The following is a 20,733-nucleotide window of genomic DNA, read 5'->3' as shown; positions in this document are numbered from 1 at the left end:
ATTTTCTGGCTTTTAGTCCTTGTGTAATCTTTGAGGCTGCCTATATGCATTCATACTTCTAAAAGTTAACTTTTAGCAGATACACAAGATGACTGACAAAATATAGATTAATCTTGCACCTATAGTGCATTATAGTGCAGGCTCAGTGCTTGGACCACTTCTCTTCTCCATCTATATGACATCACAAGGATCTGTCATTCAGAAACATGTTTTTCCAAACACTGTTATGCTGACGACACACAACAACCTATCATTCCAATCAGAGGATCCGACAGTAGCTGCTCGCATCTCACCCTGCCTGACAGACATTTCTTGCTGGATGAATGACCCCCACCTTCAACTAAACCTTGCGAAAACAGAGCGACTTATGGTCCCGGCCAACCCAACACTACACCACAGCTTCTCCATTCAGCTTGGTTCCTCATCCATAACTCCATCAAGGTCAGCCAGGAACCGTGGAGATGCGATTGATGATCAACTTAACTTCACAGACCACATTGCTAGAACTGCCGGTCCTGCAGATTTGCCTTACACATTAGGAGGAAGCAGGCGATGCAGATGGTCCCGAGAGAGCCCGGTGGAACCGCAAGAACGATCGTCTGGGGTGGAGCCAAGGCAGAGTCGATAGGTCGACAGGCAGAGGTGTAGTGACGGGATCAGCGGCTGGAGCTGAAGCCTGTGGATCCGCTTGCCCGGGCGAAGTTGGAGACTGGAAGACCCGAGGTTAATCCACACCATGGAGAGAAGTCAGAGGAGGAGCCAAGGGACTGAAGGGAACCAGCGGAGGCAGGGCTGGGGAACTGGCTGATTTTGGAAGAGGAGGTGGGAGAGGGAGTCTGGGCGAGGAATGGCTTCTGAATCACGGCATGCTCAAGCTCTCCGTCTGGGCTCTGGTGTCGTATCCGTGCAGCAGAGTGATGGCTAGCTGGGCTCTGGGCTCAGAGTTGTGTGAGGTGGGCTGGACGATGGGGATGGTGTCCGCTTCTGCTTACCCCACTGTAAAAGAGGACCTTTTCAACCCCAAAGCAATGTTAACTTACTGTGCCATGGTCCAGTAGGGAATTCCCTCTTGGCATCAGTAGTCGGATGTGAGGTGGCTGATGTTAATAAACTCCTCCACATAGTTTTCCAGATCTTTGCCGTCTTGAAAATAAAAAATAACAGCCCCTTTTGGCCTCTGAAAACCTCCCACAAGGGCTATATTAATAGCTCCTGCATCCATTTTTAAAGGTCCGTTCTTTTGTCATACTTTGGTTGCTACAAAGGAAAAATAGGGATATTTTTGCAGCAGTATAGTATTAATTTAACAGTGCTAAAAACACTAGGAACACTAAGGATTAAAACAACCAGTACGTAGAACAGACAAATAAACAAGTGAAACTCAGGACTTAAATACAGAGAGGTAAACTAGGAAACGCAATGATCAACTTAATTGATGACCTAATTAGATTAACAGGCAAACACAGGGAAACTAGGTCAGGATACACAAGGCAAGGAAACAGAAAAAAGAACCAAACGAAAATACAACGAACAACACATAATCCTGATACTAATGTGCTCAGAATTCATCACATCTAATGCTGCCTTCAGGTGTTACCGGAATTATTATAAATACAAGTTTCCTAGTTAAATTGGACATGAACATCCTCTCAAGTTGTATTTACCACTGGGAAGCTGTGAAATAATTTAGATTCCCAAGTTTCCAAGTTGGACGTGTCATAAACTTTAAACATGGCGGAGGGGAGAGCGATTGCTGCTGTGACTGGTATTCTTTATCAGTTTTTTTCCACAACAGCTACATTGTCTTGTCGTTAAAGCAGTGCAGCTTTACATATATGAATAATCATTTGAAACAAAGTGTTTTATACACAGCGAAAATAGCATGTATTTGACCGATATTCCAGAATCGTCAGAATCTAGATAGCGCTGTGAATGTTTATATAGTTGTCAAGAATGGGATGCTAAATATCATTTTGGCTTTAATAAGATTTTTTATTTGCTATAAAAAATATATAAATTATTTCAGTTTTTTTATGAGTTTAATATTTTAATCAAGATATTAAACTCTATTTACTGCATCATGATTATGAATATGATCTGTTCATTATGGTAGCTATAATGTTTCCAGCCCGTTAATGATGTCACAGTTCATTACTGGCAGCTGACTCCAATAACCACGATTGGACAGCCGTCCCTTAACACCTAGTTTGCACGTGCTTGCATTTATCCATGTTGTGTGAGTTGAACAAGTGTGTGTGTACTTGTGTATTTCAGCATTTGGATGTACTTAGTGACGTTGCCAGGCATAATCCATGTAAAGCCTCTGGTTCAAAGAGGATCTTGGTTAGTACAGCGTACAGACACTCTAACACTCTTGTGTCAAAACGCTCGCTATTGTCTCTGCTCCGCTTGTGTTGGAAAGATATTAAATCAGATCAAGCAAACAATAGATTTAGGTTTGTTTAGTTTTTATTGGCATTTCTTATACTTATTTTACAACAACTGACACATGTATGCAGATGTATAGAAATAAAAAGTGTGGCACTATTGTGATGATGCAGAACTGTGATACTTCAAACCGAATGCATGTACTGACCATGCCCATGCTGTACAGTAATGTCTACACATCGGGAACGACTTGGGTAATAACAAGTGAAAGTGACACGGTGAATACATATATGACCACTTCAGGTGGAATAATCGTTACAGGACACTGTCTAAAGGCGATTACAAAACAGCAGGCTAAGATAAGAAATCAGTCATGTGATCTCCTGCACCTCACAGTCTAATTTGTCTCCTGTCTCGCTACATCTGAATATGAAGCATGGCTTATATAGAGTAAAACACAGAGCATGGACACACAGATGACTGAAAACTTTTAAGAAATTTCATCCAAAACATGTGTGTATATATATTTAATAAATATACACTTTAAAAAAAACATAAAGAAACCAACACAAAAAAAAAGAAAAAAAAAAAGAAGAAACTTCACATGTGAGCTCTAGCCATCAAATATGCACTATGTACATTTAACCTTTGGAGAGAAAGATACAGAGTAAATGTGACCATTTACTAGACTATCAGTTAAGACAGACACGCAACGACACTTTCTAGATAGAGCATTGAGGGGGTGATAAGTGCATGTGTGCAAACCGGTCAGGTGTGTACCATGGTAAAAGCACATGTGCACTGTTGCAGGTACAGTGGGGAGGGGGGAAATGAGACAAAGCACTTCTTGTATGGATTTAGCCACTTCCCAACATTTTTGTGGCGCGCTGGTTGGCTTCGTCAATCCTGGTTTTGTTGGAATCAGCCTGGAAGACAGAGATAATACAGTAGGTATTTCCTCCAGTATTATGACAAAGCTGCTTGGTTTTCAAACAGAAACTGGGAGAGTTGACATATTAAATTAATTAACCATGATTCATTTTGTGATTCCAGAGGGTTTCAAGAGCATTTTAATTAAATTAGGTTATTTTAATATATTAACAATCATTTTTGAGAAGAAAAAAATAATCTTGACTTTCTTTTAAACATTTGTATTAGTTATTGGAATCAGCATGGCAGTCAAAGATAGTTTACAGATACAGTAAGTATTTTCTTCAGTATTTATGATGTAATTATGACAAAGCTGCTTGTTTTCAAAAAGAGTGGATATATTAAATGAATTAACCATGATTCATTTTGTGATTCCAGAAGTTTAATTAATATTATATTAATAGTGTGCAGTTATTATAAAGTGTTACCCTGTATTTTTATTAACTAACATTAACAAATATGAATAAATACTGTAACAAATGTATTGCTCATTATTATTTCATGTTAGTTAATACATTAACTAATGTTAAGTAATGAACCTTATTGTAAAGTGTTACCAATTGTATATAAGCGATCAAAGAACCCTTTATAATCGCTGGAGCTGTTAATCACACAGCGCAACCAAAACTCCCATTATAATCAATGATGCTGTCTAAACTGCACCATGAATATCTTATTTATATCGTGTTTGAATTGTTAGTTATAATGAAAGCATTCGTGAAAGGGCAGAAATCAAGTTGCAATGACAAGATCACTGCATTCAAGCACTCAACAGTCACGTCTGTCATCGGCAGTGATGGGAGTAGATCTAAATATGACGCTATAATCAACACTTTTCACAAGTTAATCTCGACAGCTGTAATAGTAAAAAAGTGGTAAAAGATTTTGAAAGAGTTCCACATGTAATACTTATTTAATATGCAAATATGTTAGCCAATCACAGCAGTGGGCGTTTACACTGAGGTTTCAAAGCAAACACGCCCCTTCAAACAGAGCGCTCAAATCAGAGGGATTGAGGCTCTTGTGTTAAGTAATAATTTATCCGATATTGAAATGCCATGTCATCTTACCTGGTCCATAATCCTGTCGATTTGACGGTTCTGGGTGTCGATCTCGTTGCCCATGTCGAGAGCCATGTGGCGTAAGTTCCCGATGATACCTCCCACCTGTTCCAAATTCTCGTCCATTTCATTCTCACGTGCATCATTTGTTACCCTTAAGATACACAAAAAACAGTCTGGGTTTATTGAGAGCACTGATTGAGATGGACACAATATCCTCAGGATGATTTCCACATTAAGGTCACCAGGGAAATCCATTCGCAACCCATTTTCCGTCATATTTAGACTGGAAAACATTTAGTTATATTATTTTCTGATGAAAGATTTAAAAAAAAAATCCCCTGTGAAACAGCATGCACTAATGGTATTGTATAAGTAAATATTGTCAATTTTGAATTCATGTTGATCTTATTCTGTCTGATGGGTTTCACAGGACAAAAGTTAAACACATACATTATGGATTCTGTCAACACTAGCATGACTAGAACAACTGTCTAAAGCCATTAAGGTGTATATGGATTCTAGCTGAACATCCCATTTTAAGTGCGCACTGACATGGGATATTTTGAGACAGTGGACCAACAACAGCTCAGTGGTTTTATGAGCATCCCTGATGTGCCTGAAGCTACAGTCTGGCACAAAGCGGACATCCGTCTTCAACAGACAATTCTAGAGATGCTTGTGACTCACTGACAACTGAAGTGTGCTGCACTCACTGCTGATACACTAGACTATATAGATGAAAACAACAACAGTACAATTAGGCTACACTCACACAGTCAGCTTTCGGGACTGACAGCCATATTTACTAACATGTCTCTCAAATGGTTTTGTCCACACAGCAGACAGGAGCTAATGATCAAATAAGGTCTGAAGGAACAGGTGACTGTCTAAGTCAGTCCCCTTCTCTAATTGCTGGGTGATGCCTGTAACCATAGTGACAAATAGCAATAGTAAATTCCGAGACTTTATATTACTATTACATTTTTATTTCAAACATTTCAGTACACTCCTGCTGCTTTCATCCTCCCAAAAAACTCTCCAGTTTTATTTTTTCATTGTATTCACTAGCATTGCACCTAAAGGCTGCATTGCACTTTACATACTACATAATATTAAATATTTTTTTTGTTAAAATCAGCACAAATTTAAGATATGTAAAATGACCTATTTTTACATTTAAATTAAATAATAAATTATAATTTTTTCACATTACATAATGTGAACAAGATATCATCATCATTATTATTGTAGTTGCAGCTAATTGTCATGAAAATAAGGTCACAATGCAAAAAAAGCGTTAATATGTTCTAAAATATAAAATATCACCCGATTAATTACGTATTAATGATATAATTTATCGTTATTGTTGTTATAAATATTATGCATTATAGTACTGAAAATTGTCAGTAATATAATGCACACACATTATATATACGGTATATATATATATATATATATATATATATATATATATATATATATATATATATATATATATATATATATACATATGAAGAGTTCAGATGCAAAAGCCTCTAAGTGCCATCTGAAAATTTCTTCTAGAATGGTCATTTTTATCAAGCTCGTATATTTAAGTTCAGTAATTTCACTTAAATGATAATTAATAGGTCATTTTCATTGCCATTTAAGTGAAATTACTGAACTTAAATATACGAGCTTGATAAAAATGATCATTCTAGAAGAAAATTTCAGATGGCACTTAGAGGCTTTTGCATCTGAACTCTTCATATATATATATATATATATATATATATATATATATATATATATATATATATATATATATATATATATATATATTGCATTCAATGTCACAGTTTACAAATTACCTAGGAATCGAACCCATGACATTGCTCTACTGCTTAAAGTACATGAACGGCTAATGACAAATGATATAATTTGTTAAAATATAAGTCATAACCAAGGTCCATACTGTATATATTTGCAGTCATTTTCTTAGAGGTAACTGACCTGCGGATGAATCCTCCGCTGATGGCCATCTGCTCACGTTCATCGACCACGCGGGCCGGCTGGCTGGACACCACCCCATCCTGGTTATTACCCCAGGACTGGCCACCGCCTTTCAGTCTGAACAACCACAGGAAGTGAGAGAGAGGGTGAGGAGCAGGATGGTGTGAAGCAACTCTAAACAACTAGACATGCACTGAGAGGAACTACATGCATATATATATATATAACACTTAAAACAGGAAATGGTGGTCAGGATTATCTGCATGTTATGGAATTTCATTTCAAATGAACGACACACTAGCGTATCGCTTTCCTGGAACTAACAAACACACGTCACGTACAGTGGGGTATAACAGACAATTGCACAGACACTGATGGAGATGTGACAAGTTAATTGGAGGAGGTTCACAACAATTATCAAGGTGAAGAGACAAAGAGAAGCATTCAGAAGTAACATGTTCTCAGTGAGGGTACAGAATAGACCTATTCCAAACGTATAATGTGCATTCATTCAACATTTAGATACAGTTTGTTAGATCTGAAGTTAAATCAATAGACCATAGAAATGCTTTTATAATAACAAGTAACATGCATTGCATTCAGGCAGGGAAGGGGAATTAGGCTTTGTTTAGTACCAGTATGCATACAGTAAAGGTCTAAGGCTTTGTTCACACTGCATCCAATTTTCAAATACAATCTTTAGCAAGTGATGAAATCAGATCTGTTTGTTCAGACAGTCGATATCCAGTATATCACTTAAAGGGACAGTTCAACAAAAAATTCAAATTGTCACCATTTACTCATCCCCATGTCATTAAAGACCTGTGTGACTTTACAGACTTTCTTTCTTTTGTGGAATACAAAAAAAATAAAAATAATACTTTGTCCATGTAATTAATGGTACTAAAATTACTCAAACTAGAACTGAAATAAAAAATAAATTAAAGCTAATTAGAAATACTGAAAAAACAAAAACTGATAAAAATGACAAAAGCACAACAAAATTACTGAAACTTAAAATAAAATTTAACTGAAAATATAAAAATGAAAGCTAAATTAAAATATAGGTAGGCTATATAAATACTAATAAAATAGCACTGCCACTGATATCTGTGAACTATCTCTTTAAGTGTCACATGATCCCAAGAGAATTTCTTCCACAACTACTAAGAGATGTTGCTAAAATTCACAAGGCCAAGAATATTTTATTATTATTGATGGGTCCACCCTCCGTCGGGCCGTTTGAGTAGCCAAATAAGGAAAAAACAGATTTAACTTTTCTCAAAATGTATGAATTAAATCGGATTTCATACAATATATGAGTATAATTTGAGTCAAGTTAGTAGAAACTTGATTTCACCTGCAATATGGGATTAAAAAAATATTTTCTGTCTGTCTGAACAAAGCTTAAGCAGCAACTCTCTAAGCAATGCAGGTGATTTCCTATAAGCTGTTGTTACCTTTTAGTTCAACCTTTTATGTAAGATAGGGCTGTTTATGGTATGCATTGCCTTATGCCACTGCCATTGTGATTACAGGAGCTGACATGAAATGCTCTGACCAGAGGCAGTGAGACTCAACCATGACCTTAATCCTTACTGACACAGACACAGGTGTGTGTCTTTAAAAAGAAGCACGAGTAAAAGGTAAGGTTCTAAGGTAAGCCAAAATCTTCTTTACATTCATCTGCCCATACTTTAAAGTCAACATGACATCAAAATGGACCTTTCTTAATACATGTTTTGGTCTAACTGTGCATGATTCATTATTCCAGTTGTTTCTTTCTCTTTCATCAAAATGTAATAACTTGCATCACCCTTGAAATTAATTTCTGGACCTCTTATTAAACTACCTGTCATATAAAGACCACTTTCCCAATCCAATCAATTGCCGATGCATAATGTGAGAAAATGTGAATTCCCTTTCATGTTGACTTTAAAAGTAGAAAATAAAATACATTTAATGTCCTGTTTGGTTACAATTACAATTATCTCTGTAAAGCTGCTTTGAGACAATCTACATTGTTAAAAGCGCTATATAAATGAAGATGACTTGACTTGACTTGACAATTTGAGTATGTCAACCCCAAATACATAAAAGGAATAACAAATAACATTCATAAATACTTCATCAAACAACTGGCGTTTGGCGATGGCCTGCATTAACACTGATGACCGTTCAAAGCTTTTCAGCCAGTGACAGTTGCTCACATGAGTATTTATGCAGTGCCTGTACCATTATGCAAGAGTTGGTCACACAGAATATCATTAACATAATATTTGCATCTCATGAAACATAGAATAATGAGAACCAATGTGTGTGCCCACTTGGATATTATTGAAAACGTGAATGTGCTGTGCATTCACATGGTTTAAAGGTGCTCTATAAGTCATTTTTTTCCCACCCAACTTTAATTACCAAATTCCCAGTAAAGAATTAAACTATTCACATCCCTCAAGCAATATCCATCAATCCGAATATCTCTAATAAGCAAAAGAAAAACTGTTAAAACAGTGACTGCCCATTCCCTTAAAACATTATGAATAACTAACTGATTCATCTCCCTATACATTGTATATAAGAGTGTAAATATCTAATAATTTGTTTAAATAAACTTTGAAAATGGCATATGGAGTTTTTTTTACTCTAAATTCCTATTGGATGAACCATGTTTGACGCTGTAAATTTAGGCAATATCACACTGTTGTTTCAAATATCAGCAATGGCTCTCTGAAAATGACAGTGACATGTTTCTTTTCTGAATAAATCAGTGTTTTTGAATGGATCGATTTAATCAATGATTTGGCTCTCTCATAAAGACAATCACTTTTTTAATTCCTGGATGAATCACCGTTTTTATACAAATCAGTTGCAAAAATGATTTGATGACTCTCACAAATCGGTTCAGCAAATGATTCAGTGACTCATTCAAAGACAGTCAATTGTTTTGTTCCTAAATGCATCAGTGTGTTGGAACGAATCGGTTGCAAAAATGATTCAGTGACTCACACAAATCGGTTCAGTACATGATTCAGTGACTCACTCATAAATAGTCACTTGTTTTGTTCCTAAATAAATCAGTGTTTTTGAACAATCAGTGAATAAATGAAGACAGTCACTTGTCAGAAACCTGCAGAAGGAGTCACTGAAAAATCCGGACAGACACACAAACATTAGTGATAAAAACAATGAAAAGTCCCAGTGCTGATGGACTGTTTATGAGCACGTTTAAAAAAAATGACTTAAAGTGCACCTTTAAAAGGTACGAATTGCACATAATTAGAAATCAGCTGTACTATAATCAATTACACTGGCCATTCATATTGCCAAGATAAAATTTTCCACCATTTTACCCACATGCAGTGACATGCTTTGCCTTTTAGAGAAAACCTAAAAGAAGCCAGCTCTGCCAGCCTTGAGTAAATAAAGCGTGAATTTCTAATCTGCGGTCCACAAAGTTCATTCAAGGAGTGTGTAATGCTTGCATTTCGGAAAGTAGCACATGCATATTAAGCAGGCACTTAACATTTAAATACAACAGTCCTTGACCAACGGATCAGTGAAGCATGGAAACCAGCATATTTGCGCATTCAGCCGGCAGAGAGCAGGGCCTACAGCTACATCTATGGGTTAACCAGTGGCGCCGCAGACGGACTTAGCTCTACCACCATCCCCATGCACAGAGAAGTAGTCCAGGAAGAGCCCAGTGGGGGGGAGTCGAAGCTACGGAGCGAGCAAGAGCGGAGCGTGCAAATTGGCCACGTGCTTTTATTTCCTATTTGTCGGGTTCAGGCAGGCAAGCAGGCAGGCAGGCAACAGGAACCACCTACTTGTTACATGGACACGGACATATACCACAGAGATTTCCTAGATCCGTCAAATTCTTTTCTGCTTCTTTCATGTCCTTATTGATCTGATCCATTCCCTCTTCGATGCGCTCCAGTTGTTCTGATTTATACATTAGTCAATTATGCCCCCAAAAAGAATTAAAGAGTGCGAAGAAGGAACAAGGAGAGAAAGAGAAAGGAAAGGTAAGGAGGAAAAGAGGGACAAAAAGAAAGAGAGAGGCTTAAACATTCACAGTGACAAGAGACAGTCAGACAGCAGCAGACAGGTGAAAGCCTTGGACGCTTCACCAGTACCTACTTGTCGCAGGGACATACAAGTCCACAGCATTTGCCTACATCTTTTAAACTTTTCTCAGCTTCCATCATGTCTTTGTTGATATGGTTCATGCCATCTTCAACACGCTCGAGTTGTTCTGGTCAGGACAAAGGGGTGACAGCAATGAAATGAGACTTTTCATCCTGGCAGACAAACGATGATGATAAATGACATCTAAGTTGTCCAGAAACACATCTACTCAAAACGTGAGACATTTGAATGATGCGGCGGGTGGTTAGGTTAGGTCGTGCCGAGAAGATGGTCTATGAGGCGTAGTAGAGCACGTCCGCAAAGTGTCTTTTCAACCCAAATGCATTTACAGGATTAACTCATGCTCAACTTGACAATTTGCCTCAATTAAATTACAGAAATAATTAAAGGAATTGTTGACCCCAAAAAAGTTCCAAACCCATATGACATATTTTACTCCATAGAACACAAAAAGAGGTATTTATTTTTACTGTAAAATATATATATTTTTTCACATAATGAAAGGGCAGCTCCAAAATCACAAAAAAAGCACAATAAAAAGTATCATCACAAAAGTCATACAGGTTTGGAACAACATTTTTGGGTTAACTATCCGTTTAAAAAGCACCAAGTTTATTCTAATATTTTGTAATATTGTTGGGTTTAGGGAATTCAGTTGTTGTTGGCATAAAGGCTTGGGATGTGATTACAGGGGTGTGAATTAATGAATTACAAATACTCATGTTACTGTAGGCTAATCAAGTAGTTTTTAACAGAAATTGTACTTTCTTTGAAGTAGTTTAAAAATTGTGTACTTTTACTTTTGCTTCAGTGCATTTTAAGTGATGTATCTGTACTTTTACTCTGCTATTTTTCCTCTGTTTGTGGTCATTACATGCTTGTTTTATTTTTATTTTTATCCATTCACAAATAACCAGGGTCCCAAAGGAAATCTTGCAAAATCTCTCACGGTGAAACGTGACTTTAGAGTAAACAAACATGGCGGACGACAGGCAAGAAGAAAGGGCGATAATAGTGTTTGGACTGCTTTTTACAGAAAATTCAAAGGGGGGAAAAAGAAAACGTTTTGGATGAAGTTCATATCCCCCCAGCTCGCTTTCTGATTGGGTATCATTTCGTTCCACGTGACAATCCACAGGGAAAAAAACACCCCACACAGCAGGATTTCTGATCGTAAATATTCAACATGTTGGATATATTTATGATTTGAGATTGGTGCATCCTTGACGTTCTTTCGAGCAGATTCGATCACTCTGTACACACCTCACACCACAGGAAAATCTGATAAGATAATCTGTAGAACCATCAAGATAATCGGGACTTTACCCAAAATTGGCCCGATTATCTTGTAGTGAGTGGGTGCTTTTACTAAATGATCTGTATAGGCTAGCCTATCCACAGGGCCTGAAATTTGGTGCGAGTTTGCAGGCATTGGATACAATGTTAATAACTACCGCAAGTGCCACGTTCATAATGCATGGAATTCCCAGTCATTTCTTTATCACAAATGCTAAAACTGGCAGAGAAATTGGCTCTTTTTAATCGCTCTCTCATTTGAACCCATATCTGGTGTGTGTTGACAAACTCTCATATGAGTTTATAAAGGTTTTTGCAGTCTTTGCACTGATCTGAACATTTATATTTTATGTGCAACAATAGCTTGCCTAGTGATTATTAAGACCTTACAACTGATTTTAAATCTATTTAAATGGTGATGAATGTACTGAAAATAACTTTTTCCATCTTTTCATCTCTGTAATAGTCTTTCCGTGTCAAAATTAAAACTGATGCATGATAGATAGCCTATTCTTCATTCTTTCTGACAAACAACAAAAGACAATGTGAATTACATTATGTACACTGTTTTATACATTTTTAAATTGCAGTGTACAGTGTTTCTTATAAGGGAATAGAATCCGCAGCTCAGTACTCACTACTCACGAGTACTTTTAAAAAAGCTTCTCTTTTACTCTTACTCAAGTTGTTTTTTCAGACAAGTAATTTTTACTTTACTTACACTACATGTTTTTGGACATTGGTAAAAGTAATGGTACTTTTACTTGAGTATATTTTTTCAGTACTCTTTCCAACCCTGAGTAATATAGCCAGCCCTGTTTGAGCTAAATTGGGGAAAAAAAGTCAGGATGTTTATGAACGTGGCATCATGAGCAGATGCTGAGAAAGAGAGAAGATGATCAGAAACAGAACCGAAATAAAGAGCAAAAGAGAATGAAATATGGAGCATAAGTATTAATTATTGTGTGGTAAGGGAAAGTAATCTGAAGAATGTAATGGTTGATCATTCATGAGATGAAATGAACAATTGGCTGAAGGGATAAACATTCCTTTAGGGTTTTAGAAAACTGTAAAATCCCTGGGGGAGCAAAACGGATGTTGCTATTTTATAAAAAATAATAATAAAGATTCATGTTTAAGTGTCTGTTGATCTGCCCTTAATTGAGCCTGTAATTGTATTCTTCTTAGCTAGTTTGCAACTGACATTTTCTAGTGTGAGGTTACTACCTTATACCATCAAAAAGAAAAAACAGCTAATTGGGCTTTGCTGCTAATCCCATGAGCAAGAGCAGCGTGACTAAAGAAAGAGGGGGAAGGGGGCTAGAAAGAGACAGTGAGGGACTCATTGGCTGACAGTGATGTAGAGCATATATTAACTTTTTTGCATGTGGGAGGACACCAGGACTGAGCCAATAAAGTGATGGCACACAGATTGTGGCATAATTAAATTATAAAGACGAGATAATTATGAATGTATATCAAAGGAGCAATCTCAGCATCTTCAACTAAATGGGCGACCAGGATGGCCGAGTGGTTAAGGTGTTGGACTTAAGATCCAATGGACAAATGTCCTCGTGTGTTCAAACCCCACTCGTGGTAACAATGATCTAGAAAGCTATTTTATATTATAAAGACGAGATAATTTTGAATGTATATCAAAGGAGCAATTTCAGCATCTACAACTACTTCAAAGCGACCAGGATAGTTGAGTGGTTAAGGCGTTGGACTTAAGATCCAATGGACAAATGTCCTCGTGGGTTCAAACCCCACTCCTGGTAACAATGATCTAGAAATCTTCTTTATATTATAAAGACGAGATCATTTTGAATGTATATCAAAGGAGCAATTTCAGCATCTACAACTAAGTCAAAGCGACCAGGATGGCCGAGTGGTTAAGGCGTTGGACTTAAGATCCAATGGACAAATGTCCTCGTGGGTTCAAACCCCACTCCTGGTAACAATGATATAGAAAGCTTCATTTAATTATAAAGACGAGATAATTATGAATGTATATCAAAGGAGCAATCTCAGCATCTTCAACTAAGTGGGCGACCAGGATGGCCGAGTGGTTAAGGCGTTGGTCTTAAGATCCAATGGACAAATGTCCTTCAAACCCCACTCCTGATAACAGTGATCTAGAAAGCTTCTTTATATTATAAAGACGAGATCATTTTGAATGTATATCAAAGGAGCAATTTCAGCATCTTCAAAGAGGTCAAAGCGACCAGGATGGCCGAGTGGTTAAGGCGTTGGACTTAAGATCCAATGGACAAATGTCCTCGTGGGTTCAAACCCCACTCCTGGTAACAGGGAGCTATTCTAGCAAGAATTAGTTCAAGAATGCTGCTTTATAATATAAAGAAGAGATCATTTTGAATGTATATCAAAGGAGCAATTTCAGCATCTACAACTAAGTCAAAGCGACCAGGATGGCCGAGTGGTTAAGGCGTTGGACTTAAGATCCAATGGACAAATGTCCTCGTGGGTTCAAACCCCACTCCTGGTAACAATGATCTAGAAATCTTCTTTATATTATAAAGACGAGATCATTTTGAATGTATATCAAAGGAGCAATTTCAGCATCTTCAAAGAGGTCAAAGCGACCAGGATGGCCGAGTGGTTAAGGCGTTGGACTTAAGATCCAATGGACAAATGTCCTCGTGGGTTCAAACCCCACTCCTGGTAACAGTGAGCTATTCTAGCAAGAATTAGTTCAAGAATGCTGCTTTATAATATAAAGAAGAGATCATTTTGAATGTATATCAAAGGAGCAATTTCAGCATCTACAACTAAGTCAAAGCGACCAGGATGGCCGAGTGGTTAAGGCGTTGGACTTAAGATCCAATGGACAAATGTCCTCGTGGGTTCAAACCCCACTCCTGGTAACAGGGAGCTATTCTAGCAAGAATTAGTTCAAGAATGCTGCTTTATAATATAAAGAAGAGATCATTTTGAATGTATATCAAAGGAGCAATTTCAGCATCTACAACTAAGTCAAAGCGACCAGGATGGCCGAGTGGTTAAGGCGTTGGACTTAAGATCCAATGGACAAATGTCCTCGTGGGTTCAAACCCCACTCCTGGTAACAATGATCTAGAAATCTTCTTTATATTATAAAGACGAGATCATTTTGAATGTATATCAAAGGAGCAATTTCAGCATCTACAACTAAGTCAAAGCGACCAGGATGGCCGAGTGGTTAAGGCGTTGGACTTAAGATCCAATGGACAAATGTCCTCGTGGGTTCAAACCCCACTCCTGGTAACAATGATCTAGAAATCTTCTTTATATTATAAAGACGAGATCATTTTGAATGTATATCAAAGGAGCAATTTCAGCATCTTCAAAGAGGTCAAAGCGACCAGGATGGCCGAGTGGTTAAGGCGTTGGACTTAAGATCCAATGGACAAATGTCCTCGTGGGTTCAAACCCCACTCCTGGTAACAGTGAGCTATTCTAGCAAGAATTAGTTCAAGAATGCTGCTTTATAATATAAAGACGAGATAATTTTGAATGTATATCAAAGGAGCAATTTCAGCATCTACAACTAAGTCAAAGCGACCAGGATGGCCGAGTGGTTAAGGCGTTGGACTTAAGATCCAATGGACAAATGTCCTCGTGGGTTCAAACCCCACTCCTGGTAACAATGATCTAGAAATCTTCTTTATATTATAAAGACGAGATCATTTTGAATGTATATCAAAGGAGCAATTTCAGCATCTACAACTAAGTCAAAGCGACCAGGATGGCCGAGTGGTTAAGGCGTTGGACTTAAGATCCAATGGACAAATGTCCTCGTGGGTTCAAACCCCACTCCTGGTAACAATGATCTAGAAATCTTCTTTATATTATAAAGACGAGATCATTTTGAATGTATATCAAAGGAGCAATTTCAGCATCTTCAAAGAGGTCAAAGCGACCAGGATGGCCGAGTGGTTAAGGCGTTGGACTTAAGATCCAATGGACAAATGTCCTCGTGGGTTCAAACCCCACTCCTGGTAACAGTGAGCTATTCTAGCAAGAATTAGTTCAAGAATGCTGCTTTATAATATAAAGACGAGATAATTTTGAATGTATATCAAAGGAGCAATTTCAGCATCTACAACTAAGTCAAAGCGACCAGGATGGCCGAGTGGTTAAGGCGTTGGACTTAAGATCCAATGGACAAATGTCCTCGTGGGTTCAAACCCCACTCCTGGTAACAGTGATCTAGAAAGCTTCTTTATATTATAAAGACGAGATAATTTTGAATGTATACCAAAGGAGCAATTTGGTATTTCCCACTCCTGGTAATTAATGCAGGGAAGCTGTTTCATCTTATAGAGATTAGAGAAAAAATACAGTATTGCCTTGTGTGTTCAAACCCCACTCTTGGTAGCAAAGAATTCAATATGGTAAAGAAATGTATGTGCTTAGTTATAAAGTTATAAGTATAGCTTGTAAAATGCAAGGATTTTTCAAAGAATGTAAAATCTCAACATGTTCTACCTGTAAATAAAACAGATGGAGTAGCATACCTTTGGGATAGTACCCAGAGGTTTTAGGCTGAAATGTGATTAATGAGCTTCTACCACTGTGCCCTTGAGTTAGACAACTGACTTCAGGTTGTTACAGCAGGAATGGGCATTTAGGAAAAAAAAGAAGAAGACCATTTTGATTGCTCCCTTCATGTCTAGTGAACTGCAAACTGCAATCCTCCTGAGCTCTAGGAGACTATTGCATGCAGCAATCAGAGCACAGCTTTACGTATGGGACGTGCTGTTGTTCTGCTCTAAAACTGGAGCCAAGAAAGGTTGCGGGATCATTTAAGGTAGGAAATGGATTGTCCTGAGGCAGCCTGAGCAACACAACATATATAATTAAACACAACGAGAGGAAGGGCTGTATGTTGTTTTGACAGACTAATTAAAATTTCTCTTCCATGGGGAAAGGAACTCTACACTTCGTACTATCCACATAAAACCGAATAAAGCCTCAAGCAACATAAGGGCTTAATTTATCAATAGAGATGTGACTGCTTCTATTAAAGTGTCACATCATTGAGAAATCAATTATTGCTTTATTATTCATTAAAATGCCTATGCTGTTTGTGGAATTGAGTGTGTTTGCCTAATTATCCTAAAATGGCAATGAGTGTCAACTGGAAAGTCTTTCACCCCAGGGATTGTACACAGATATATTTCATCTGGTGAAGAGGAGAGCGGTTTGTCATTACCAGCAACATCGATCGTTCATTTTACCTCTTACATGACTCTCAAAGATTCACTTTTGACAAGACGGCCTGATGTTTATGATCATATGTTTAAATCATCATTATGCATATTTCTTTAATCTGCAAAATAGCTCATCTAGAAAAGCATTGTGCGTAACCTCTAGACAGTTACGTTTAAAATAAGCAAATAAAAAAGACTTACTGAACAACCTCATTACATGATTCCACAATGTGTTTTTCGCCGTAACTTACCTCCCTGTTCATCCAGCATAACCAAAGTTCTGATACCAGCATCTTTACTCTAATCCACCAAGAATGGCAAAGCAAGAAAAAAGAGGAAATAACAAACAAATGAGAGAAGCCTACAGGTGAAGATGACATTCACACATATTCAGGTCAGATATAAGATGATAAAAGAACAGCAGGGAATAAAAGAGTCTCGGCAGAGGACAGACAGTAGCCCGAAGCTTTATCACAACTATTGAAATTCTTCACAAGTGTTTATTTTTATTTTTTTTGGCAGGAAATGAAAAGAAGGCAACGAGGTGGCAGACAGTAGCCTACAGAGCTAAAATTAGATCAGAATTGTAAACAGAGCACTGGATTGAACTGTAAAGGTACGAGAGGATGTGTGTGCAATATGACGAGTTCTCTGAGGCACACGCTGTTCTATTGACCTAAATAAAACAGCTGATTATCTTATTCCGAATCCCACAACACCTCATTATTGTAACTAGATTATCAAGCAGTGCAGCGGTTATAGCACCAAGTATACCTAAAGGGAATCTCTTCACATGCAATTTAAACATTTTTTACTTCATTTAGTCAAATATCCCCACTCATCAACTCGTTTTATAGTAATAATAACAGGTATGTGCTCAGCATTTAATCAAAGTGACATGTGGCATAATGGAAACTGGAAGCACCTAATATGAAATCAGATGCAAGTACCTGATGGAAGCATTATATTTGTTCAGCACTGGTGAACTTCAAAGTTCATTAGCAACCCAAGTATGCAATTTTCTTTCAACAACGGCTAAACGGAGAGGGGGAATGATTTGTTCACAAATTTGGATAACCAATTTCAAGATTTAATTTACTACATCTGGTACTGTTTTCAATAACCATCAATATACAGACCAAATATATTACATACACTAACATTCAGCAATAGGATCAGTAATTTCTTGTTTGTTTGCTTAAAAGAAATGGTTACTTCTATTCAGCAGGGATGCATTAAATTGATCGAAAAATACAATAAAATCTTTGTAAACACCTTGTTGCAAAAAATCTATTTCAAATAATTGTTATTTCTATTCAACAAAAGAACTGAAAAAAACTGTTTTCAACTGATTTCTGAAGGATCATATGAAATTCATCATATGAATATATGTAAGGAATAATTGACGACAGGCCGTTGAATTATTAGAAAAATAATGCACACCCGAGGTGGTAATGCGGTCACGACGCGAAGCGGAGTGGCCGTTCACCTCGGGTGTGCATTATTTTTCTAATAATTCAACGGCCTGAAGTCAATTATTCCGCTTATACTACAGTTACCACACCTCGAAACATTGTTCAGATTATGTTTTTTAAGACGTTTTTAAAGTTTTTGTCATTAAAACGCTCTTGTATGTAGGACTAATTTCTTACGCATTTAATCCACTGCCTCCGTTGCTAATTCCAAAACGTCATTTTAGAGTTAGTAACGGAGGTTTGAGCCACTGATAGCAGACTAATGATGGGACCATAGAGGCTGGGACACATGACTAGCTGACACATTCTCTGACTGTTTTCATCGCAGCAGATTTGAAACACCGACTTTGAACACAGACTGAACGCGCTGAACACGCGGTTGGGCATGATCAGTCATATCAAATTACATTCATAACCGGCCTTAAAGTGTGTCCCCAGTTATTAATGCAGTTATTAGAGAGAGAGATGTTGCAATAATGAGACAGAAAAGCATGTGCGTCAATATTATTATTTATTTATTTATTCAATTCCTTTTAATTAATTCGAATTCATTCTTTTTTTTTCTATTATTGACAGATGACAGACTAGCCAAATAAATGAAACACAAAGCCCTTTTAACAAGTAGGCCTATCAATAATTATTTATTTGTTATATTATCTGCAATAATAATCTGTGCTGCTGGACTATCCATTTATTTAGCATATTCAGTTTAATTTTCTATTGATTATAGATAGGACTATATACTTTATTTATTCACATTAAACTGCATGTTTCCATTGATTGTGAAGCTAGACATTGAAAATTCCAGATCAAGCGCATGCGGCTAAATGCTTTTTCTTGTTATGAATTGTATCCTATTTTCCGTTATTACCGTTAACTACGCGAAGTGATATGGAACTGTAATGCGGTCAAGACCTGCCTGGAACTACTTTAGCCGTGCGTTTCCCTGAAAATAATGCACACCTTAGAACGTTCGTCAACCAATCAGATTCAAGCATTCAACGGCCCTGTAGTATAAATATTTTTAAATATTAATATAAAAAACATATTTTACATTTATTTTAATGTTTAAAATGTTTTTAAGTTATTATAATATTTCACAATATTACTGTTTTAATGTATTTCTGATCAAATAAATGCAGCATTGTAGAAATGCTGCATTTAATTGTTATATTGTTAAATAACATACTGACATAATTTTATATAATTTGTCCATTTTAAAAGTAAATAACAGCAAAAACAGATAGAGGCCAAATGCAACTTGTATAATTGCGAAATAATGTGATCTTTGTATAATTTATGCATACATTTTGTACATTGTGCGCAGTCTGGTATATATTGTCTTTGCATTTAGCCTCTAAATAAAGTATACTATTATGTGTGCGAGCACCACTCCTTGTTGAACTTTAAAAAATAAATAAAATAAACCATATGATTTATATATTTTCTTTCACATTAAAACTAAAATCAGGCTTCTGGTCTTTATAATGCCAAACCAACCACAGTCTTTTCTGAACAGTATCTCATCTCCACATGTGGGGTCAGTGGTTTTTGATCCCTATTAGACAGTAGAAAGACTCATTTTCTCTCCTGTGTCTCGACACTGCCCTATCAGTAACACATAGATGGAGTTTCTCTGAAATCATTATTGATTTTTATCACAGAGCGGAAATTTGGTGCTATTTCACTGTCTCGATTTCTGACCTTCAGAGGCCATGAAAACAAGCAGCGAAACAACCTCTTAGTAAAAACAGCTTTTCACATACAGCCAAACTGAGTTTGAATATGTGATCACTGTGTATAATTTCCAGTTTATTGCTATCACTCAGTTAACTCAATATCTTACCTCTTCGACCAGCTGCAGCATGCGGCGAGTACTCTCCAAAGACTGTAGAAAGAAAAATATACTTATTATTACTCACAATAACCTCAACAGTTAATACAACCCTGCTTGTTGTATGGGTTTTCATATTGTTATTTGAATACGATGTGTTGAGGCACCACAATTGATACAAGGCCATAATGTTCAATATGTCAGTTCCGACAGCATGTTACTAATGGCTGCCAAGTTCAGATTGAACTGAATGTACAGCCATTTCTGTTCCCCCTTCCTTCCTTCCTGTTCCTTCAAAGAAAGCTCAAGATAGTATTATCCACTCATGAATATTTAAAGCACTCTCATTCCAGTCCAGTGTATATATCTGAGCTGAAGAAATATGA

At 37.0% G+C, this 20,733-nt stretch overlaps 1 protein-coding gene across 1 annotated transcript in view; it reads right to left on the bottom strand.

Annotated features, from left to right (window-relative positions):
- Positions 1 to 2,474: 2,474 nt before the first annotated feature.
- snap25b (synaptosome associated protein 25b) overlaps positions 2,475 to 20,733 on the bottom strand; it is a 44,817-nt gene continuing 26,558 nt past the window's right edge. Inside the window, exons 3-8 of the mRNA XM_081394192.1 lie at positions 20,360 to 20,401; positions 17,290 to 17,338; positions 10,205 to 10,322; positions 6,375 to 6,491; positions 4,389 to 4,533; positions 2,475 to 3,314 (exon numbers count right to left, since the gene is read on the bottom strand). Of these exons, the coding sequence (XP_081250318.1) occupies positions 3,246 to 3,314; positions 4,389 to 4,533; positions 6,375 to 6,491; positions 10,205 to 10,322; positions 17,290 to 17,338; positions 20,360 to 20,401 (540 nt within the window). The 3' untranslated portion in view covers positions 2,475 to 3,245. The remainder of the gene's footprint in view (positions 3,315 to 4,388; positions 4,534 to 6,374; positions 6,492 to 10,204; positions 10,323 to 17,289; positions 17,339 to 20,359; positions 20,402 to 20,733) is intronic.

The sequence above is a fragment of the Scardinius erythrophthalmus genome (assembly GCF_964197995.2).
Source record: "Scardinius erythrophthalmus genome assembly, chromosome: 19".
Taxonomy (NCBI): domain Eukaryota; kingdom Metazoa; phylum Chordata; class Actinopteri; order Cypriniformes; family Leuciscidae; genus Scardinius; species Scardinius erythrophthalmus.
Note: the sequence above shows the minus strand (reverse complement) of the source record. Positions and strands in the feature narration are given on the sequence as shown.